Genomic DNA, 24,788 nt, shown 5'->3' on the forward strand with positions numbered 1-24,788 from the left:
CTAAATGCTACAAGCACACACGTCAGAATGGCTGTCTGGAGGGCTGGGCACAGTTTAGTATGTGTGTGTGTGTGTGTGTGTTTGTGTGTAGGTTGAATAGCGCATCAGGATGACTGTGAAATATCCAACATGTATAATCTGCTTTAGGCTGGGTAGCTAACTAAATATCCTCATAACAAGTACCACTAATGGGATGGATTTTCAATATTAGCGAATAGCGATTATAGTATTACAAAATGATTATGTAGTAATGAGTGAATATTTGGATTTCTGACACCTCATAGCTCTAGAGTGGGAGTGTCCCGTGTAGAAATAACAATTGCAGTCAGTGGAAAAAAGGGTGTTTTCTGTAATTTGACAATTAGATTGTTAATTACATTCTGTCGTCATATAAGGCGTGAATCTTTCATCTTATAAAAAAATTACATACCGAAGCAGTTTTGCAAGTACACTGTGTTATGATGTGTGATACAATGGTTTAATAAAGTGACTACAGAAAGGCTTGCAGGAGGTGCGTAGGGACACGTTGGCTTGACTGCACTATTTTAGGCTGCATGGCAGTAACCTTAAGCTAGACTGGCATGTTTGACAGTATAAATATCCAGGTTCACACCGGCACTCTGGCTCTGTTTACATTGAGCTTGTGACAGCCCTGTGTGAAGAGACAGAGCCTGCCAATTGGATATTGATTCAACCCAAGCTGTCCTCCGAAAAGTTTATGGACGCCTCTACTGTTGACTCACCAAAGTCATATGGTTGGTTTGACAGTTGTTTCTGAGGTTTCTGCTAATGGACTGTGGATTTTCAACCTGAATTTTTTTCACGGAAATAACTGAAATAATTCTGTCAGCACTGAAAAGCCATTTTGAATTTTTGGCCTAGTAGTGCACAACACAACAAAATCATCACAACACATAGGACTAATTTTGTTGTGTTGTGACTTGTTTCCGTTTTGTTCTGCTAATTTTGTTGTGTTGTAACTTGCTTCCTTTGTGTTGCGGCTTATTTCTGTTGTTCCATTGTGTTGTGCTATTTTCGTTGTGTTGCGGCTTGTTTCCGTTGTGTTATGCTAATTTTGTTGTGTTGTAGCCTGTTTCCTTTGCGTTGTAGCTTGTTTCCATAGTTACAGCTTGTTTCCTTTGCGTTGTGTCTTGTTTCCATGGTTACAGCTTGTTTCCTTTGTGTTGTGGCTTGTTTCTGTTGTGTTGAGGCTTGTTTCCATGGTTACTGCTTGTTTCCTTTGTGTTGTGGCTCATTTCCTTTGTGTTGTAGGTTGTTTCCGTGGCTACAGGTTGTTTCCGTTGTTATAGCTTGTTTCCTTTGCGTTGCAGCTTGTTTCCATGGTTACAGCTTGTTTCTGTTGTTGTAGCTTGTTTCCTTTGCCGTTGTGGCTTGTTTCCATGGTTACAGCTTGTTTCCATTGTTGTAGCTTGTTTCCTTTGTGTTGTGGCTTGTTTCCATGGTTTCAGCTTGCTTCTGTTGTTGTAGCTTGTTTCCTTTGCTGTTATGGCTTGTTTCCATGGTTACAGCTTGTTTCCATTGTGTTTTTGCTTTTTTCCATTGTGTTATAGCTTGTTTCCTTTGTGTTATGCTAATTTATTTTTGTTGTGGCTTGTTTCCATGGTTACAACTTGTTTCCTTTGTGTTGCGGCTTGTTTCCATTGTGTTGTTTATTTTGTTGTTTAGCTAATTTGGTTTTGTTGTGGCTTGCTTCCGTTGTATTGTGGTGGTTTCATTATGTTGTGGAAAATTTGTTGTGTTGTGCACTACTGTCCACCATAATTTTGGCACAAGGAATCAGAGCAAAACAATCAGCTTTTCAAACCGCTAATATACAAACTCATTCCTTTTTTTCTTCTTACACCCTTCTGTTCATAATGTACATACAAAATCTACATTGCATTCATATTTATATTCTGAATATACTCTGCTCAATACTGTATATAGCAACTCCACTGTACATTCTGTATATCATAGCTTTACTTACTCTGCACTTTTATGTATATAAAACACTATATTCTTGCACTTCTGGTTAGATGCTAACTGCATTTCATTAGCTCTGTACTAGTACTCTGCATAATGACAATAAAGTTGAATCTAATCTAATCTAATCTCACTCTTTTCTATCTTACCTTTACTCTCTGTCCTCCCCCTCCCCTCAGTATCCTCATTCGGACTTGCTATGGACCAGCAGCACGATTTATTGAGCTCCTCGCCCAATAGCCACACAGCTCACTACAACTCTGGTGATACCATGGCAACCTCCCTTTCTGGAATGACCATCAACGATCATCACCATGGCAACCAATTCCATAAGGAGAACGGAATTGCGGTGGGGCTCGTGAGACCAGGGGACTGTCCAATGAAAGGTGAGCTCGCTTCTGTGGGAAAACAGGTTGATTGTGTCACAGCCAGTCAAAATAAATACACACATATACCGATTAGTCAGAACTATTAAACAAGCTTTGCAGTGTGAACAGGGTGTGTGTGTATATGTAGTTGAAGGACAGGTTTCATTGTTTTTGAAGGACGTACTGGTATGGAATATGGTTTACACATTCAGCGGACCTTCTACCACAACTTAAAGGGATATTTCACCCAAAAGTTTCTTTATGTTGAACATAAATGAAGGTATTTTGTTGAGTGCTAGTAATCAAACAGTTAATGGTCCCCATTGACTTCCATAGTAATTTATTTTTTATTTTTTTATTTGTTTGATTCTTCAAAATTCCTTTATTGTAGATTATCTTATTTTGTGTTTGGAACAACATAACGGTGAGTAAATAATGACAAAAGTTTCATTTTGGGGTGAACTGTCTCTTAATAGATTTAGAATATTAACTTTCAAACATGCATTTATTTATTTATTTCAAACTTTAAAAAAAAGTAACTTGATGAAATTGCATTGATAGCTTTGAGAATTGGGCAATAAATACTCAACTTGGTATTTTATGTTTTTTTTTATGTATTAGTGAATGGAAAGGCCTGTTATTTTGTAATGCTGATGTGTTTGAATGTTTAAATGACATTTAACAGAGTTTCTATTATGTTAAAGTTTTTGTGGTTACTGTTATGCTAAAAAAAAAAAAAGGTTAAGTATGAGTCATATGTGCTCAAATATTTACTTTTTTTGCAAAAGTCTAGCTGTTAATTTGAATTAAAATAGATAAGAATAGTTGGTTCCAGGGCCACCACTCAGTTATTATGCTTAAATTTGTTGGAACAACTTACAAAATGGTTGAAGTTGATTACATCATACATGTGTCATACATCAGAAAAAGATTTGCACATGTGCCTACTAAATAATAAAATTATATTAATAATTTCATTAGCACATGAATTCACAGTCATACGACATACACGCAGATGTGTTATCCTTCTGAACATAAATTAGCATTACCGTTAACGTGTGTTTCCTGCCATCATGAGCAAATTAAACATATCAAATGATCAAAGACATGTAGGGCGTATGATCTTTATACACATTTTAGTGATGAATGTGACCGCAGTGGCAGCAGCTCTTTGATACAGCCTTGTGTTTTAATTCCTTTACATAAACCACAAGGCTATGCTTGACTGGGCCCTCAATCCAGGCTTTGCAGCTGCGTCGCGCTGTAATCCAGGCATGTGGGTCACCCTCCTCTGAGGACGTTCTCTGGTACTAATTCAACGCCATTACACACCCTGCTTTCTTCTGCATGTGTGTGCGGTTTTGTGTGGGTTTTTTTTGCAGACCATTAGCCTTTTGAAAAGCACAAAGTTCTCAGTTTCGTTACAGAAAATGTAAGGCAACAGGGTACAAAGGAAGGCATGCACAATCGATGGACGTTGAGCAATATTGAAACCCCCTCATTCACTACTCCACCAAAAGTATAAACAGTTGTCTTGTTCAGTAACTCAATCACCACAATGAAAATGGACTCATCTGGCACTCTTTACTGTGATTTCTTCAGTCATTGTACATTAGTTTAATCCAAACTAGATTATAGTTTCTTAAAGTAATTGTTCACCCCAAAATAAAAAAAAAATTGCTATACTCACCTTCAGGCCATCCAAGATGTAGATGTAATTGTTTCTTCATCAGTACAGATTTGGGGAAATTACATCACTTGTTTGCAAAAGGATCCTCTGCAGTGAATTGGTGCCGTCAGAACGAGAGTTTAGTTGATTAATTTAAAAGAGCACATTTCAAAACAACAGAAATTGCAACCTAAGTGCTGTAAAGAGGTTGTAAAACAAAATTAACCCACTGGATCAAAAACTTGAAAACATAAAATATAAACACCATCATTTAAACCATAAAATATACATATAAGTTTTCAATGAAGATTTAAAAGTAGAAACAGAAGGGGAAGATCTTATTTTGAGAGGTAGAGTGTTCCACAGTCTGGGAGCAGCCACTGAGAAGGCCTGGTCACCTTTAGTTTTATAATGTGAGTGAAGAACAGAGAGAAGTAGTTGATTGGAAGAACATAAGGATCTTGAAGTATTGTATGGGACAAGAAGATCACTGATGTACTGAGGGGCAAGGCCATGTAAAGCTTTATAAACAAAAAGCAAAACTTTAAAATCAACCCGGGACCTAACTGGTAACCAGTGGAAAGAGGCAAGCACAGGAGTTATGTGCTGACACTTTTTAGTGCCAGTCAAAAGCCTGGCTGCTGCGTTTTTAACTATCTGCAGGTGATTTACAGTTGAATTAGACAAACCCAGGTATAAAGAGTTGCAATAATTAAACTTTGAGGTAATAAAAGCATGAATAACGGTTTCAAGATCTTTCTTAGAGAGCTTCATCTTGATTTTGGCAATAGATCTTAGCTGAAAGGAACTACTTTTAACATAAGCACTAATCTGCTTATCCAAACTCAAATTAAAATAAAAAATTATATCAAGATTTTTGACAGTCATGAACATTTGAGGATAAAGAACCAAACTGATTAACTATGTCAGAGGTCCTATCTGGTGAGGCGAAGATAACAATTTCAGTTTTGTCATTGTTTAACTGTAGGAAGTTCATGTCCATCCAACATTTTATGTCAAACAGGCAGTCAAACAGGACAAAGAACCATTATTATTTTTGAAATTATAGAGATGAGTGTCATCGGCATAAAAGCAGTAAAAGTGTGTCTCTGTATAATATGACCAAGTGGAAGAAAATATAATAAAAACAAGAGTGCCCAGGATGGAGCCCTGGGGTACAATGTGATATATTGGTGCATGGGATGAAAAACAATTCCCTACTTTGACAGAAAACGTTCTACCTTTGAGATAAAAGGCAAACCACTCCAGCACAGAGCCTCAAAGCCCAGTTACATGTTCTAGTCTGTGTAAAAGAATATTGTGATCTACAGCGTCAAATGCTTCACTCAATTCAAGCAAAACTAAAATACAGCCAGAACTTACATCCCGAGTGAGTATGATGTCATTTAAAACCTTCAACAAAGCTGATTCAGTAGTATGTAGCTCCCTGAAACCAGACTGAATATTTGAGCCCAAACAGTTGACATCACAAAAACATCACAATAATCCACAAGTAATTCACACAACTCTTTCCAAAATATTCTCCAGTGAAAAAATGTCTAATTTCTAAACAAACATGTGGGTGGATTTTGATGTAGGAAGACAACAGGGGATGGACTTGGTCACTGGAGTAGAGCTGTAATCGGGCCTTAAAAGTTAGGCCCGACAGGACCCGAGCCCGACAGGTTTCGGCCCGAGCCCGACAAGTACATTTTGATTGACAGCTTTTTTAAAGCCCGAACCCGTTTACAGCCCGACATTATTCAAATGTGCGCACGCACACAACTCTTTTGCCTTTTGCCAAAAATGAGCAATTTATTCATGTTTTAACATAATTTACTTATAACTAACTTAGACTAGACCACTTGGAAGTTGGAATAAAGAAATAAAATAAGTCCTGTGTCACATCGTAACATCTCAGCATTCTAGACATAGGCTCATTTAACCTATAAATAGACCAACTCGCCAATAAAAACGAGTCATTTAAAAAAAGTTCAATTAAGATCAATTTTAAATTAAGATGGGTATTTGGCAATAACGAAATTAAGATAAAGGCTCCGCCGGATTTGCTTTATTTCATAAAAGAATAATGCCAACATTAGCGTAAACACTATGCATTTAAGACTCAATGAATATTTAGTTATCATTTGAAAAACCTTTACTCACAGAGATTAGGCTAGGTCTACATGTTTATGTGGAGGAAAATGATTGAATCCACTGTAGATGTCTTCAGCGTGCTCCTGCGCTCACTGATGGTGCGTCATTATTCACTCATTATTCTCATTATAGACATGGTCAAAACTTTTCCACACCTCAGTGTTTGCTTTAGCTTCTTTTAGTTTTTAGTTTTCGCATCTTTCTCGCGCTAATCGAAACACATCACATGACCGCTCGTTTACCTCGCAAACCGGATCGCAAGCCCGAGCCCGGCCCGACCCCGCGTAAGATGATAGAAATTAAGCCCGAACCCGACCGAACCCGTCGGGTCCCGACGGGTCCCGTCGGGTTCGGGCAAAGATCTTCAGCTCTACACTGGAGGAAGCATTATTATTGATTATGGCGATTTTTGCATTTGAAAATGCATTAATGCATGATTTGTTTTTGATTTGATTTTGTCTGGAGGGTTGTGGATAAGGCTACTTGTGGATTATTGTGATGTTTTTATCAGCTGTTTGGGCTCTCATTTACAGGAATAAACTGAGATGACCTGACTATATTTTTTTGTGGGGGGGGGGGGGGGGACTATTCCTTTAATTGAGTGATGTTGCAATATAGTCCTGGGAAAATCCGGCTTTTTTCGTTAGTTTTTTTTTTTTTTTGGAGAACACAGCGTTTTGTAAATGTAGTCTTTTATTTAAAACCACAGCCAATCACTGAACTCCAAGCATGTGTATGGAAGAAAGGAACAAACACAGTGCTGGTATTGACTGACAGTCTTTTGTGAAGGTGCCAGCTTGCCACAGAGTCTTCCGTTGTGTTGTATGTATTCACATGCCATAAATGGGACCATAATACTCTTCTTTTTTTCCTCTGTGACCCCCTGCATTCTTTAGTGCGTGGTTTATATTTCCCTAGTTTACAGCCTTCACTAGTGCACACTTTCTCCCCTTTTGCTCTTCCTGTAATGCCACACACAAGGAGGAAACACTACTCAGATCATGTGTCACCAATAAATGACATATACTGCAATGACACAGCAGAGAGTGAGTATGTTAGAGATAGTAAAGCTAGTAGTGGCTCTAGAAGCACATTATTAAGCATTAGCTGCTCTCACACAATCAAAGGTTTAACGAATTTACCAGTATCTCGCAAAAGGTCAAGTTCATACATTGATCAAACATGAAGTGGTAATTTACAGGTGATTTTCCAGAAAGGCTTGTATTTCTTTTCTATTCAATTCTTTAAAACAACCTTGCTATGTGTACTGTGCTATAACTACATGACATGTTTTGCTTGTTTTTATAGATTAACAGTATTGCACATTAAAAAAAAACTAACTTGAATAATAGTCAATTGTCATCAGAGCATTTCATGGATGTTTTCACCAGTGTCATCCAGTTATGCAGCAATCAAATGGTACTATACTCCATTATTGTGTTATATGATCCCTTTGTCTTCAGCTATCATCCTGGATTTTTTTTTTTGCGGTTAATTCAGTTTTGTGTAAAAAAAATTTAACTTTTAGAAGTCGGCTTCAATGATATCAAAATCAACTTTCTTAATGCATACTCTATTGTGAAAAAAATAAGAATGGTATGATTACACCAACAAAAATGCAGTAGACTCAAACAGTAACATTCAGCAAAACAGAACGGCCCTCGTGTGAGGATGTGCGTATGATTCAGTGTTTAATGCAGTCTACTTATGAAGTATCTCTTTTTGAAGTTTAAACCAGAGAAGCCCAAACCAGGGCCTGCAGGCCAGTGCTGCTTGACCCATGGTGACCTTTAATTTGGCCCGCGTCTTCATTTCTATTTCATATCTTCATGTTTATACTGTACATTTTATGAAATAGCTGGATATAATACAGTTTTCACTTTTGGCCCACAGCACCCATAGTAAAAGTTTCCGCACCTCGGATTTATACTGTTTGAATGCCAATGTTTTTTTGTAAAGCTAAATTTCTTTTGGAGAAACAATGTTTCTTGTTAGTTTAACAAGCAGTTACTTTCCAGCACTGCGGGGTTGTTGCTTTTATGCCAGGACATTCAAATGCCCTCTGTTTCTCCCCATATATTTTATTTGACAGTAAAATTAGCAGTGCGTTTTTAAATTTACAGGTGTCCTTACAGAACTGAATAATATATTTTTTTTACAACCAAGTTCAGATACCCAGTTGCAGGGAAATACTGAGGTCTCATGGACCAACTAAAACCTAAAATGTTGTTACCTGTGTAAACTTGTTATTTTTGCCAATTAAGAGGCATATTATGTCAAATTGAAAAAAGGTAACAGATTTTAAACTTGTCTCTATGATTACTGATTATCTGATAACTCCACATTAGTTGTGACTTATGTGTTTTTTAACCACTGTTCTCTCTCACAGAGGAGTTTTCAGAAGAACAGGTGGATGCTGAGCACAGTAATGCTGAAGGCACCTCCTCTGCTGAGCAACAGCAATGTGGTATGCATTGCTGCACATATAATAAAGATGCTTTCAAATTCATTTCATCTTCCCTTTCCATTTCAAATTGCCTTTTTTATTAAGCACAAAGTTAAACAAGGTTTTTTTTTTAAAGTATTTATTTGTACTTATGTATTGGCTTGCCTTTTACTAACTATGTCTTGATAAATATACAGAGTTTCAAGACCAGGCTTGTTTGCAACATGCTTTTCTCCTCTTGAATTGATTTTGTCGTAGTGCTCGTGTGAGTTTATCATCCAGTTCTTTCCTTTCAGAACCCAACTTAAGTCTCACTGCAGCTGAGCTGTGAAGCTAAACCTTTCATTTCTGGCTTGCTTTTTGACTTTAAACCTGGGCTTTCTTTAGTAGCTTGGTGTGTGAACTGTTCAAATGACTGTTTTATAGAGAGCCCCCGGGATTCAAAACAGGAAGAGAAAGAGGATCAGTGCCAGCCTGTAGTGGAAATGACGAGTGGTATGGATCTTCTGCTCCATCGACTGCTGCCTCTTTTGACCGACATGCTTTGCTTGACTGCCCTTCTGTGCTTTAATTTATGCGGATGCCTTTGTGCCTTACATCCTAATGCTTCTAATTTTTTTACAGCATTTTTATTTTCTGATTCATTGCATATCTAAAGCCTGCAGGATGCATTTGCTTCTGTTTGAAGCAGGCCTACGGGTAACAAGAACGCCATCTTGGAAGCAGTTGTTTTAAATTGCCATTTCTTGCTTCAAAATCCTTTTTATGTTATGCTTACAACAGGGTGATTTGTAAAGTGTAAGGTAATATGCATGTCTGCAAGCACACAGTTTGATTTTGACATCACTGCTGTGCTGAGGCATGCTGACAGGTTTCTGGCTTTTAAATCAAAATAAACTCGGGTGAGACTCCAGCACCATTCTCAGATTAGTTCCTATGCGATTAGTCACAAAGACCTCAGAGAGCTCAGCTGCCTTAGCCAGGGTAGGTGTGAGGTTATGCCAAGTCTGGAATTAATGCTTTGTGCCAAAAAGCATCTCAGCCTCTCACAGGTCACAATGCTTTAATTGCAAGTATTTGTTGCTTTTGAAATGGAGTGTAGTATGTTGATGGTGTGATTTCATGCTAGGTTTATAGTGTTTATAGTCCATCTTTGCGGCTGAAATAATATGCTATGTTATTCTCTAATGTTGTCCTTTATGTTTTTCTCTCTGTTTGCTATATATCCTGATAATTAATAAGCTGGAGGAACAGCACCTGCAGGTAAAGTAATTTTTTTTTCTCTTTCACAACTACCATATTAGTGTCATGCTTTGTAGAATAGCCAATATGCTATGATCTCGTCATTTTTTATTTGGTTGTTTTTTATTAATGTTTGTCTGGTAGTACTCCAGCTCACTGATCTGGATCTTGCACTGGTTATTTAGTTTTGTGAATTCACCAATGTCAATTTTATTTTAATAATCAGGAGCAGCTAGGTGCTTTTAAAGAGCAGGCTGCAATCATTTTTCTCTTAAATGTGTAGAATTAAATAGTATAGAAGCATTCACTGGGTGTGAAAACGCAGTGCAAACATAAAAACGCTGTGTTTATTAAGTAAACAGTTAAGTTCAACCAGTGGTGGAAGTTTGGGGGGGGGGGCTGTTTCTGTTTTAACCTGCCAATGACAGAAGGGAGGCGTGTTTGTTTGTTAATTGCTATAGTTGTGGAAAAGAAGTGCACTTGAAATCTTTGAAGTGTATCTTTTTAAAAACCTGTATTTATATAATAAGAATAAAAAGTTCTGCACATTTTCATGACATTGTTTCTTAAGACTACTTACTAAAAGTACATTTTACATTTTTTGGCATGCTTAAAAGAGATAACACTTATTTTGATATCTTGACTCACATGTAAAATATTACATTAATTACAATAAAAAGTTGCACTTTTCTATGTTGCAGTTTACATGACATGCATATATTGTTGTTATCATGAATGCTTTTCAGTAACCATTTTTCAAAGACAGTAGAATTATGAAATAATATTTAATTTTGTTGCTCAAGAAGAACTTGCACTTAATATGTAAGGAATAATTGACAACAGGCTTCCGCTCCACATCATGACCGCATCACCCAGGGTGTGCATTATTTTTCTAATAATTCAACGGTCCAGAGTCAATTATTCCGCTTATACTACGGTTACCACACAACGATCCAATGATTTATTTAAAGAGATTCATCCGGTTTTTGTAGTTAAATCGCTATTGTGAGTTGGATTATTTCTTACACATTTCATCAAATGACTCTTTTGCTAGTACCAAACGTAATTTTAAACCTGGTAATGGAGGCATTAGCTATTGATAGCATTCTAATGCAATCATTAATTGAGTTATTAGAAAGAGAGCGAGAGCGACAGATACACACACAGAGAGAGAGAGAGAGAGAGAGAGAGAGAGAGAGAGAGTATTAGCGGAATAAATTACTCCCTTCCATTGAATTATTAGAAAAATAATGCACACCCTTCGTGGCTGCATCACCACCTCGAGTGTGCATTTTTTCTTATAATTCAACGGCCTGTCACATTTTTATTTAATTGTAAATAACATAAAATCAACATTACAACTATATTATTTTAACGGATGTCATTTCCACAATAAATACAAAATAAAGTATGCAAAAGTGTACTTCTTTTTCTCAGGATTTATGGCACAAAAACAACATGCTTCATGTTTAAGTCAGATAAAAAAAAACACTTTTTGCAAGCAATCTTGCTCTTCAGTTGTACCTATCAGCTCATATTCCTGTATTTAGTGTGAAGTCCGGGTTCCATCACATCTGTTTGTTTTGTATGTTAACAAAGGCCAGCAAACCAGTTTGTTATGCCCGTTGTCTTTCCTCTACGGTGAAAGGGACGTGCATTAGTGACAGGCAAAAGCGGCTTTGTTTTCAGCTTTAGCAGCAGGGTTTTCATCAGATGGTTATGATCAACACTCGGACTGGAACCGTGTAGACCCCCAGAGAATACTAGAGCAGGACCAAGACCTCCTCAGAAGCAGCTGGTCTGGACAACCGGTCCATTCCCTTCATCGACGGACAGCAGTCAGTCCAGACCGCACCAGGAGCCTGTCTCTGGAGAACGAGCCACCTGTGACTTTCCTGGTCCGCAGCGCTGCCCTGGAAGACCTGACATCCGTCAGGGAGAGGACTGTAGAAGCCACGGCTCCTTACAGCGAAACCCTCCAGGAAGAGGAAGAACTGTCTTTTTATGGCAACGAGAGCAATGTTGAAGAAGAAACGCTTCCTGCATGGGCCTACAGGGCTCAGGCGACACTTGATGAATATGCACCTTCTGAAACGAAAGAACATAGTGTTTCCCAAACTCTTTCTCATGAACACATGGAAGCAATGGGAGAAGTGCAGGAGAAAGCTGATGCTATGTTATCAGAGGTTGATCACATCGTTACCGTTACCGCCGAAGATGACGGAAAGACAGAAGCCACTCCTCCCTCTGCAAGCACAGTTGGCTGTCCAAAAGGTGTCAACGTCTCCACGGCAAGAAAATCCTTGGTGCCAGTGGCTCAATTCAAAGGTCTGTCCAGATAAACTCACAGAATACCAATGCATTGTCTCTTTCTTGGTTTCCCTCCACCTATTCTTTACAGAGCTGCTTAGCTATGCACCACTTCCTGTCTATGACAAACTTCCTGCAAAATGAACAGCGTGCTGAGGAGAACGATCTGTTGTCCTGCAATTGTTTGCTACACTCAGTCTCAATCTGTCATTCTTTTGTTCCCTCCAGTGGTCTTGCAGCCTGTTTTGTGCCGATTGATGAAATCCAAGTTTGCTGGCCATGTTTCAATTAATTCAGTTTGGCATGTCTATGTGCATGAACGTGTTACTTGCATGTGTTCATAACACCATCTGGTGCAGCGCTGCTTTAACAGAGCCCCTCACTTTCATTTACAGCTTATTTTTCTCAATTGTTTCTTAAAGCAAACATATTATGCCTCTTTTAAAAATATATTATATAAGTCTATGGTGTCCCCAGGATGTGCCTGTGAAGTTCAGCTAAAAATACCCCACAGATTATTTATTATATTATTTTGAAAATGCCTATTTTGAGTGGAAGCAGAAACAAACTGTTTTTGTGCCTGTTTCTTTAAATGCAAATGAGCTGCTGCACCCCGCCCCCTTTTCCAGAATAGAGCTGCACCATTACAGCTCATACCTGCTAAAAACATCTGTTTTGGTTAGGATTATCATGTTCATTGTGGTGAAAATCATGCGTTTTAAACAATATTAGTTTAAACTTCTTATATACGGTTTTCTGAGTGCAGACATACAGAAAGCTACTGTCACAGCATGTGAGTACTAAACTAAGTTCTCATTAACACACAAGTTTACTTTAAAAACACACGAGTTTTGAAAAGTCTGTGAAGTTAAAACAGCTGGGAAATAAATCAAGTTTATTTTAGATCTGTGTGGAAGAAGTGTTATATACAGTAAATGAATCAATAAATCCATTGCTCTGTTGTCTCTCTGTAATCTGAGGCTGGGTCTCTAAATAGTGTTCTGTGCTCGTCTGTGCAACGACAGAACAGTTAGCATGTTTTGCTCAAACTTTCGCCAGGTTATTAGAATTGTACATCTTTGTCGCTTGCGTAATAAAAATGACGGCGCCGAGGGTGGAAATGTACAGATTAAGGGGTGATAACATAATGAGATCCCCTTGCAGTGTCACAATCGCTCATTTTTTCAGACGCTTGCAGAACAAAGGCTATATGCATTACCATAAACATTTTAAGTAGGCTTTCTAATTCTGAAGTAACATTATTTATATCCTTCATGGAAAAGGAAAGGGAAAATCCAAGATGGCAGGCCAGGTTAGAGAATAAACGAAAAACATTTGATTCAGTAACAAACTATTTAATCCAGTATGTGCTTTGTATTTGTGTCGTCTTATTAGCAATGTTAACATCAAACCGCATTGAAATTGATTTTGAATTGAGTCTCTAGTGTTACAGATTAGTCCCTTGTGAGGTTTAGTAGTGATCTAGTAATGGTTGGGCAGCTCACTAGCTTTAGCAACACATTTGTTCACATGCTATTTCTGATGTATTGATTGTATTCATATTGGTGCATTTTTTGGTCCTTCACAGCTCAGTCCAAGACCAATGGTGATACTGAGAAGAGGGTGAGTGCTAATAATGGTTTGGCATATTCTTTCTGTTCTCTTCCATTTTCATTATAGTATTTTCTTCCTTTTATTTTGCTTTCTGTCGCTATCTGTACTACATGGAGTTTTCATCTACTGTTCTGCTCTTTATATAAAGACCCCTAAAAACAGTAAAGTCAGACCTTCATTCCATAAAACACCTTCCTCCATCCCCAAAAAGACCTCCTCTAGTAGATCTCCCTTAGTGTCTTCCTCCAGTTCTTGGCCCAAAGAAACCAGGACAAGAGTGAGTACAGCTGCTGGTGTCGGACCCCGTGACCTGTTGCTTCTATGAAGAGTGCTTTAAAGGGATACTCCACCCCAAAATGAAAATTTTGTCATCACTCACCATGTCGTTCCAAACCCGTAAAAGCTTTGTTCATCTTCGGAACAAAAGTAACGACTTAATTCAACAATCCCTTTGAAAGAAAACAGCGCATCCTTGTGGCGCGGCTGACAAAGAAGAGCTAAGGCAGTTTGAGTGATGTGGAGTGACACAGAGGAGACTGAGAAAAATGAAAAAAACTTTCTTTTTGTTTGCATACAAAAAGTATTCTCATCGCGTCATAACGTAACGGTTGAACTACTAACGGCAGATGAACAATTCTGACGATGCTTTTCATACTTTTCTGGACCTTGACAGAGTAACTTACCTGGCAGTCTATGGGACAGTCACAAGCCTCCCGGTTTTCATCCAAAATATCTTAAATTGTGTTCCGAAGATGAACAAAGCTTTTATGGGTTTGGAACGACATGGGAGTAAGTGATTAATGACAAAATTTTCATTTTGGGGTGGAGTATTCCTTTAACTTTGCATCTGTTTTGCTGGCAGCCTGTCCACTGTCTGTTGTGATGAATGGCAACTTTTTCTCTCTTCCAACTAACTGACCAACTTATTCACACATCTTTGATGTTAACTTTGATTTAGGATACAGCATCAACACTGACGGCTGAAAATAGTCAACATGAATAGAATGGTTGTACTGCATAACTTCAGCTGCAGCTCTGTTACGTGCTTCCGGTGGATGGGTTCATGATTATTGATTGTGCTTTTAGAAAACTGTATGTTTGAGCAGACAAACATGCTATTAGGCCAATAATTAATTTTCCTAATTTGTTTTATGAATGCTTCTTAAAATATGAGTACTTTTGTCCAGTAATATTCAACAGTGGGTGTACAGGTCTTGCTAGAGAATTGCCATTTTAATATGCTAACAGTGTCATTCAGTGATAAAAAAAAGAAAAAAGTTTGTAATAAAAATAGCAAACTTCTTTGTCTTATTTATGCAAGTATAGCATTTGGCTCCTTAAATTATATTTTACAGCTTTTGCATAATTTGAGAATATTAAAGCATTGGTAATATATTGTCAAAAGTGATAATTATCTTTTTTCTTCTTGAACTTATTTCAAGCTATTTCAAGTTTTCTTCTTGGTAAAGTAAATTTACACTAACTAAAAATTGTTGGTTAATACAGGGGTGATAATGGGTGTAAATTGGATATCAACTAGTTTTACACAAATATTAAAATATTGAATATTTAATTCACTATGTTATCATAGTTTTCAAAATATTATTAGTATTTTTATTATTCTTATTTCTTATTTCAAAGAACTTAGTCAAGGGTATAAAAATAAAATCTAGTTCTAAAAGACATTTGAATTTTTCTTTTGAAGTTTTAATTGTACACCAATCCTTGTGACAAAAAAAAATTCATTAGCAGTTTTTTTAATCTATAATTTAATATAATATATAATTATTAATGTATTTCTGTTGCTTTGCCTCTATATTATATCTGTGTATCTCCAGGCTCCTAGTAGCAGTAGACCTCATGCTGCCGGAACAAAGATTCCTGCCATGACTGCAGCTGCCAAAAATGGAAAAGGTAATTGAGTTTCTTTCACAAAGGAGTTTCTAGGAATCCATCTTGTATATATTTTTGATGAATGGAAGATTTGATTATGAGATTATTGCCATGTACATAACCCGATACTGTTTCCCAGACTCTCCTAAGACCCCGGAGACCAGCGGGCACAGCAGCCCCGGCACTCCCAAATCCCCTGCCAGCAAGGCTGCGGGTGGCAAGCCTCCAACCACAGGAAATGAAATCAAGAAGGTCGCAGTGATTCGCTCGACTCCTAAATCTCCAAAGAACCGCTCGCCCACATCACTGTCGGCCGCTGCCCCCCTCCCTGATCTGAAGAACGTACGATCCAAAATCGGCTCCACTGACAACTTGAAGCACCAGCCTGGAGGCGGCAGGGTAATTCATCTCGAGTTGATTCACTTGAATGTTCTCTTTGCAGTTATGTTTGAGATCCAGTTAAAATCACATTTTTATGTTGAAGTATGTGAAACATTTGTGCACTTTTAAAAATATCTAAAATTTATATGTATATATAAATGGCAACAACTTAAGTTTTGAAGTATAATTGGATTGGCTGTGCAATTCATTTCAGCTAAAATTAATTTGCTAAAATGAGCTTTCAAGTCAACTCTCCCAATGTTCTTCATTTCACAGGTACAAATTCTTGATCAGAAGGTGGATTTCAGTAATGTTCAGGCCAAGTGTGGCTCCAAAGCCAACCTCAAGTATACGCCAGGAGGTGGAAATGTGAGTATTATCACCAAAATGCATTTGACATCTCAAAATAGTAAGTAAACTATCACTGATTGCCAAATGTTAGCAAGGAATTATACTGTACAGTGAGAACTGACTAATTATCTCAAGGTATTGTAATGGTTACATGTCCCAAGTATGGTAACTATCCAGTTGTGCATACAATTTAAAATATATGCCATTCCAAGTCTATTTTGGGAAAGCACTTTATAATATGCTTCATGAGAATCAGGGTACCATTTTGGTATTTTTGTTCATTGAAAACTTCAGAACGTTTGCTTTAAACGGGTAAACACTTTTGATCAGAAGTTGGATGTTAGTAATGTCCCTTTGTGGGTCCAAAGACAATATCACACCCGGAGGTGGCAATGTAAGTTACATTGGGGTAAAACAGTATCCAGACCCGGTTCACTCCTAAATATACTATTATTCTTTCATTCCTTACTACTGATAGATGAAAATCAAGACTAATCAATCTCCCAGCCATCCCTTACTGACTTGAGATGTTCCTCATGAAGTTAAAATTACTGTATGACTTCAGATATTATAAGTAAAAGTACTTTTTAGGTTTTATCAGAAGGTTTCTGGTTTGGCTTCACCCAAAAAAGTAACTCTTCTTTTCCTTGATTTCTGCACTCTTTCAGGTAAAAATTCTCGATCAGAAGGTGGACTTCAGTAATGTCCAGTCAAAGTGTGGCTCCAAAGACAATTTGAAACATGTACCGGGAGGTGGCAGTGTGAGTAACTATAGGATGAACTCAACACCTTCTGTCTTGGTTCTTCCTGAAGTTATGACCATTTGTGGAAACCTTGTAAAACGTGAACGCTCCCATTCGATGTAGTAGTTCTGTCTGTTATGTTAACTACTCACACTTTTGAATTGATATTGAACTGTAAAAGAGGGTCTTTACGATTCCACTTTTGAACATTGAAGCCTAAGTCAAGAGTGAATGGGAAAGAACAAAGCACTTTCTAACTGGCAGTTCTTTCTATCTCTAAGATAATTAGAAAGGTAATTCCTGCTCTTCCCAACTTGGTTTTCCAGGTAAAAATATTGGATCAGAAGTTGGACTTTAGTAATGTCCAGTCAAAGTGTGGCTCCAAAGACAATATCAAGCATGTACCGGGAGGTGGCAGTGTGAGTAACTATGGGTTGAACTCAACACCTTCAGTCTTGGTTCTTCCTGAAGTTATGACCATTTGTGGAAACCTTGGGATTAGCAATTTGGAAGCCCTGTTCCATCTACCCTGTCAAAGTCACAAGCACCTGCACTTTCATGGTCTAAAAAGCCTTTCCTAAGCCTTTCCTCTCTGGTCCCGAGCTAAAAATACAGATAACTCCTTCTCTTCCCCAAACTGTTCACTCTTTCAGGTTCAAATTCTCGATCAGAAGTTGGACTTAAGTAGCGTGCAGTCTAGATGTGGTTCCAAAGATAATATCAAACATTTACCTGGAGGTGGAAATGTGAGTAAACAGGGGCCCGTTTGTTGGTGTTTAACCAAAAATCATACTAAAGAGACATTAACAGTGAGGACGCACCGATATTACAATTGTGGCTTATACTAATTAGCCAGTTTGGTCAATAACCGATCTATCGCTTTTGTCTAAATGCATAACATATAAAATCAGTGCTTTTAAATGCTAAAAGTGAAATTTGGCATCACGTCATCATAATGTACAATATGAAAGATGGATATTCATATTGAGATTACATTTAACTGTGTTATTTATTAAAACATTAGTGTTTTTATTTATATAAATCACTTATTCTAAATGTGTTTTATATTAATGCAGGGATAATACTGAATGGTTTCTTAGCCTGGACTTTATGATCACTCACCCTCTAAATCTCATAAATTCTGTGTTTTGTGGTGGTTTATTAAATAGTTTCACCTCAATCTGCAATCAGTCGCAAAACCTCCTAAAACAGTATCAATTCATTATGAATATTTATATGTTTAAGCATTTACTCAGAAGAACAAACATGGTTTTGTGGCATTGACATTCAATCAATACACTGCACATAAAACAGAAAGCTCAAATACTTCAATTTACTATATAATTATAAGACTGATTTTGACTTTGAGGAAAGCCTGTCTCCTTAAAAAAAACAGATGACCAGACCACCACTAAAATCCAAACCCTTAATGCCAACCAACCTGTCATTAAGGACAGTCAGAACACTGATTAAAAGTCCAAGCGGCTGATCTGTAGAGATCCTTATGCACTCAAGATGAGTTGCTCTCATCTTCTGTTGAAGGACATCAGCTCTTTAGCACAGAGGGGTCTTGTTGTACTGCTTTATGCTGAGCAGTTGGCTAGAGCTGAGAGCTGACCTCACCCTAAAGACACTGAGGCCGTTTTATACAGAAAAAAACCCCAACAGCTGTGGCTATGAGGTCATCGCTTCTATTTTTGGGAGCAAGGATGGTACACAATTGTACCGTTCTCATGCTGTCTCCTCAATCTATGGTCTAAAGTGAAGAACTAATTAGTTTAGTAGACCGATGACCATCTAAAATAATGAAGGGGTTGTGGTTCATCATCATTTGAGGTGAGATTACATCTCTATAAATACAAATTGGTTTTACAACCAAACCACCAAGAGGGTGTTTCATGTTCAGGGCACTCAAAAGGCTACTGACCAGTTGTACTTTTGCAACTGTCTGGCATTTTCTTTAGTTACTTTGGTCACACTTTACTTTGGGGGCCAATTCTCATGCTAACTAACTTATTAACTGTGACTTGCGCCGAAGTGTAAGTACACTTAGGTAGTTACATTTAGATTTGGGGTATGATTAAGGGTTCTAATATATGCTCATGTAGAATAAGGCATTAATATGTGCTTTATATCAGTACTAATAAGTAGCCAATATGCTAGTAATATGTATGCTAATAAACAACTATTTAATACGGAGAATTTGTCCCTAAACTAAAGTGTACAGTTTTTTATAGGATTACCTGGAAGAATAATAAAAACCCTTGGTTTTTTTTCTGCAAAGGTCCAAATCCTCCACAAAAAGATTGATCTGAGCAATGTGCAGGCAAAGTGTGGATCGAAAGACAACATCCGCCACAAACCAGGTAAATCACCAAACGCAACCACAGCTCAAACCTTGGACTTGAGATTTACTTAGCGTTTTTAGAGCATGCAAATTATTATGCATTGAGTTGAGTTAAATCACGAGGAATTTCTCCTGCCTTTTCAAGGTGGAGGAAACATTGAGATCAGGTCTGAGAAGCTTGAATTCAAGGCTCAGTCAAAGGTCGGATCTATGGACAACATTAAACACACACCTGGAGGAGGCAGCAGGAGGGTAAGACCACATGTCCTCCGCTGATGGGATATGATACTCCAATTATTCACTCTCCACCCTAGAGTCAAATAAGAACATTCATAAATCCTTATCATTTTACAACCAGATGTCTGAGTAAATCTGTCTCAGCTGATCTCTGGGTTTGAATCATTTGGTTCTTGGAAGATCAGGTTTAAATAAATCCCTGAACTAATTGAACTTCTTTGAAATCTCATCTCATTGTCCTTTGTTTTGGATTCCGTGAGCTTCTGAGTGAATGTGTATGACTACATATTAAACTGGGATTTAAAACACATAAGCATTTCATGTTTCATTGTTAAATTTTAATATTTATTTATTTAGTTTTGTGTTACCATCATTTTCCTTTTTGTTGAACCCATATCATTTTGTGTTTCCTTCTGTTTTGGTTGACCATGGTGTTCATTTCACCACCCATTATGCCACTCTGGGGTACGTTTCTAGAGAGAGAAGGGGAGAGGGGCAGATACGCCCCGAGATGAGGGCTTCGTCACCCCAGACCCCTCTGATACCCCCACCCTCTCATCTGCCAGTATGTCCCCAGAGCCCATCCTCCTCAGCAACCCCCAGATAAAGATTGAGGACTCCCGTAAGTATTCAAAGACGGGGAGATATCCACATCAAACCATCTAGCACTTTACTGTCATATATTTGGGGACACTACAGGTGAATAGTTGATTTGTATTACAATTGTTCTGTTTTGAAGAATAAAATGTTAAAAATATATATTAGATGAATGATATAACAACAAACCATTTTGTTAAAGGATAGATAGATAGATAGATAGATAGATAGATAGATAGATAGATAGATAGATAGATAGATAGATAGATAGATAGATAGATAGATAGATAGATAGATCGATAGATAGTTGTATGTGTAATAAAATAAGCATTCAAAAGCAAAATAGGCCAAATTCTCAAAACTGAACAGTGTATGAAACAAAATGGTTATGGCTGTAGTGTCTTGCCTTTAAAAAAAAACAATATTAAATTAAATTAAATGAATGGCAACAACAATTATCATCATCACCATTTGATAAATCCATTTGCAAATTAGAAATAACTTAATAAATAGTGTAAAATGGCAGATGAACAAAGAGAAAATGTTTCATATGAATGAATTAAAAATAAATTGTATGTTGTTTGTAATTGTAAGCTTGCACAAGTATCTGGTGAAATGCATCTTGGGTGCCATCTTCTGGCACAGAGGGATGTGAAATCATCATTACAAAATAGCTACAAGCAAAAATAATCACCTTGTTAAAAGAAATATCAAGAACTTTTTTTTAATCTGCTCCCTTGTCCCTTTTTTCCATTTTATTTTATTAATTTCTCCATTTAAGTATATTTTTATTCAGCATTTTGACTCTTAAATCAAGGCTCTTAAATCAAATATACTCATCTAGAATTATTCAGTAATTATTCAAATACTCCCAGTAATAGCACCATTACATTAGACATTCAGTCCAGAATAAGGTTTGATCTCCATTCAAGAATCTCAGGCCTGCTGTGAACCAACATAAACCAGCGCTGGATACTCTCCATTTCACCTCAGAGGTTTCATTTGCGGTCACTAGTTTATATCCATTTCCTTTTCCCAGATTGAGTCGCACAAACTGATGTTCCGTGAGCAGGCCAAAGCGCGAACCGACCATGGCGCGGAAATCGTGTCTCTAGAGGAGTCGCCACATGGCCTGAGCACCGTCTCCTCTTCTGGCAGCATCAACATGGCAGACCCCCCGCAGCTTTCCACCCTCGCTGACCAGGTGTCTGCATCGCTGGCCAAGCAGGGCTTGTGATTGGACCACACCACCACCAAACCACGCCCCCCAACCCCAGCCCTTCCCATTCTCTTCTGCATACCTGATGGTATTCTAACCTCTCTCTGAAAGTCATTTTGTGGCCCAGAAAACAACGCCAAGTAACTTTTGGCAGTCACTGTTCGATTTTGTAATACTTAAGATTTGTTATAGGCCAATGAAGCTTTTGAACTTTTTGAATTTGCCTCGTCCTTCACTTTAAGGCAGTTCCCACGGTGGACATTTTTAACAACTGGAAATGTCCTCCGACTGCCCTCCATTGAGTATATTTAATAACACAAAATTACGTTTGTGTATTTGTATGGCTTTTGTTGACCATTATATGTTAACTTATGCATGATGCCGTTTTTTGGTAGCTCCTGGATTTAGGACAGTTCATACAGAACCCATTTTTACTTTCAGAGAGGATTGTTCTCATTTTTAAATCAGGCTAAAATTAGATTGAGATTATGAATATTTAAGTCGCTTAGTAGTGCTTAAAATGAAAATTAGAGCATCGTATCTTGACTTTGAGAAAGAAAGCAACTTAAAGCCCCACAGTTTGTGTTTGAAAGGATTTGCAAGGCTTATGTGAAGAAAAACAGGTGCATAACAGCGCTGTGTAAAAAGTCTACATCTCTTTCTAAAATGGCCATGAAATTCAGAGTGCTTCATAAGGAAACGTCTCGTACAGTATTAATATGTGGATGAATATGGGATGTTTATAAGATGAAAACACTTTTTTTGTGTGCCTACTGGCAGTCTTAATTGAAAATGCCTCCCTTTTGGGTTTTTTGCTTGTTTTCTAGCTTGGCAACTATCAGAACATTTACCTTCCATTTATATTTTTTAACAAACATAAAATTGTAGCTATGACATGTCTGCTGTTTAGGAAAGTTTGATTGGTAACATTTTACAATGAGGTTCAGGTTGTTGGCATTAGACTGATGAAATAACGATCAACTATACTTTTACAGCATTTATTAATCTTGATAAATGTTCATTACTACATATACTAATGCATTTGAACATTTATTTACTAACAGCAACCAATAGGAAATAAGTTGACCTGGAATAAAAATTGCTTTAAAAAAACGTCTTTTAGTTTGATTCAAAATGCATTGACTAACGTCATTGTAAAGTGTTATTGTTTTATTAATAACAGGTTGCATGTGAGAATCTGAACGCTATTTGAAGTATCTTATGGAAAAACAACCTATGCACCTGTAAACTTCCTCCATAATACTGCCAACAGTCCTTCTCATTTCTCTGATGAGATGAATTGCCAAACTGTTGTGTATTATACATTTTCTGGCGACATAAACTATAACAAGTATTGTATTCTTCACGGAAAGCATCACTCGAGCACAAGCATGCCGTTCAACTTCGATCCGTCACGTGACCACGTCATCCGCTTCCACTTTATAGCTGTAAAATGTTACGTCAAGGTCTTCTGTTTTACTGAACGATGATGTAATGACCTCAGCCAGTCATGTGGCTTAAATTCTCTCCCCTGCACTATCACAGAATGTTTAATGAGCTTTGAACCACTCCACATGATCTTTGCTCCTTGCATGCATTTCATGTAAGCAGCCTGAGATATTGCGTTGCCTCTTATACTTGCGTATATCCCATAATCGCTGATGTGCTTATTAGGAATCTATGTAGACAGTAGTGGAAAAGAGCACTACTCAGACGGCGATCCCTGTTTCTTTGTGTTGGAGATGGAGCCGTGTAACCACCATTAGATATTTAATGTATGTTTATCGTATGTTTATGACTGTATGTTTGTATAAGGACTTGAAGAGACTTCAAAAAAAATAATAATAATAAGCAGAGGAGTTCAGAAGCCATGCCTGCAACGTTTTAATCTGCATGCTGAGTTTTAACTTGAATTGGCAACAAGTTTCTGAACGTTTTCTGACTAGGGTGTTTTTGGGAAGGTCGAGAGAGCTTGGATATGGGATAAGCTGTTTGTTACGGTTTTGATGTTGTGATGAGAGGGGAAGTAAGTGAGTGTTCAGTGGACAGGAAGAGGGAAAGAAAGTCAGTCGGTCCTTTGGTTTAAATGTCTCACTCTATAAACTTCGACATGGTTCTGGGTGCAGTTTTGCCATCCTGTTGACATCGACTCCATACACCATTTTTGCAGTTGTAAATTTTAGCTTGGGAACTGTGGTTGTCAATATTGTTCGTGTGTTTTAATAATAACTGTTTTACAATGATTCTTGTTGATGTACATGTGAATTTGGAAATAAAGGATATTAATCAAATGTCCTGATTCTTTTGTTTTTATGACTTAACTAGCTTAAAATGAAAGGTCACCAAAAAATGTAAATGCTGTTATTGACTCACCCTCAATTTCCAAAAGAAGGAAAATTTAGCATGAAAGATTCCTTGTTCAAGTGAACATGAAATCACAACTGACCCAGTTTACTTTCTTAATACATATTTTACAGGTCTCACTGTTCATCATTAAACATTCCAAAAAAGTAGGCTAAAAAATAGACCCCCTTGCTCCCCGATGCAGCTGCCTGTGTGTCCTTGCCTAAAATAATGTCTATGAATAATCTGAGACAAAAATATTAACTCCTGTGGGACGATCTTTTTTTTCATTTATCTTTTTTGTGTACACATTTATAGAAAAAATATTATTGTGATCCCCCCCCCCACAACAACACAGTTTTAGAATAAAAAAAAGAGCAAACCTAAGTAAATATTTAATTTAACTTCTAATAAAACTTTTTTTTTTTTTCGAAACTAAAATTCAATACACCTATTTTACTTGGGCCCCAAGTACAAAGACAAACAGGAGCTATTTCATTGATCAAAGATGTGTAATTTCTTGTAATATAGGATGATGTATATCATCAAAAGCAGTTTTGATTTTTGAAACAGGGTGATCATAGCGGTTTTAAACCATTTATTTTTCAGGTAAAGCAGCATTGACAGCTTAAAAAGTCAATAAGTTAAAGCCATTTAAATATTCATTTAACAAATACTCATAAAGATAACTTACCATTGGAAGACATGTCCTTGTCCCAATCAGAAAGTCTTCTCAATAGTTAGCGGTTTTGGTTGGTAGCAATAAAACTGTTTATACCAATAACGACAAGAAAGATAACCATGATGATAATTTCATTAGCCTAGTCCCCACTTAAACGCAAGATATCGTTGAGTTTATTTTATTGGCGCGCTCGTCCGCCGTTTAAA

The 24,788-nt window shown here is 37.4% G+C and overlaps 1 protein-coding gene across 3 annotated transcripts; it reads left to right on the forward strand.

Moving 5' to 3' along the window:
* Positions 1-21,618, forward strand: LOC113111979 (microtubule-associated protein tau-like). 3 transcript variants are annotated; one of them, XM_026277285.1, is made up of 17 exons: positions 1-755; positions 2,163-2,369; positions 8,567-8,644; positions 9,050-9,118; positions 9,866-9,886; positions 11,555-12,193; positions 13,764-13,798; positions 13,938-14,066; positions 15,628-15,703; positions 15,822-16,081; positions 16,340-16,432; positions 17,083-17,175; positions 17,811-17,903; positions 19,442-19,523; positions 19,650-19,756; positions 20,219-20,363; positions 21,378-21,618. In XM_026277285.1, exons 1-17 carry the CDS (start codon positions 719-721, stop codon positions 21,380-21,382), a joined length of 2,169 nt encoding a protein of 722 aa, XP_026133070.1. In that variant the 5' UTR covers positions 1-718; the 3' UTR covers positions 21,383-21,618. The 3 variants fall into 3 exon arrangements, with proteins under 3 accessions (XP_026133070.1, XP_026133071.1, XP_026133072.1); XM_026277286.1 differs by lacking the exons at positions 17,083-17,175; positions 17,811-17,903 and having other exon boundaries at positions 6-755; XM_026277287.1 differs by lacking the exons at positions 11,555-12,193; positions 13,938-14,066 and having other exon boundaries at positions 558-755.
* Positions 21,619-24,788: the final 3,170 nt, after the last annotated feature.

This window comes from Carassius auratus, chromosome 12 (assembly GCF_003368295.1).
Source record: "Carassius auratus strain Wakin chromosome 12, ASM336829v1, whole genome shotgun sequence".
Classification (NCBI taxonomy): Eukaryota; Metazoa; Chordata; class Actinopteri; order Cypriniformes; family Cyprinidae; genus Carassius; species Carassius auratus.

Coding starts and splice junctions, on each gene's coding strand:
- LOC113111979 (XM_026277285.1), top strand. CDS start 719: ATGGACGCCTCTACTGTTGACTCACCAAAGTCATATG. Junction 756..2,162: donor TGACTCACCAAAGTCATATG/GTTGGTTTGACA, acceptor CCCTCCCCTCAG/TATCCTCATTCGGACTTGCT. Junction 17,176..17,810: donor ATGTACCGGGAGGTGGCAGT/GTGAGTAACTAT, acceptor TCACTCTTTCAG/GTTCAAATTCTCGATCAGAA.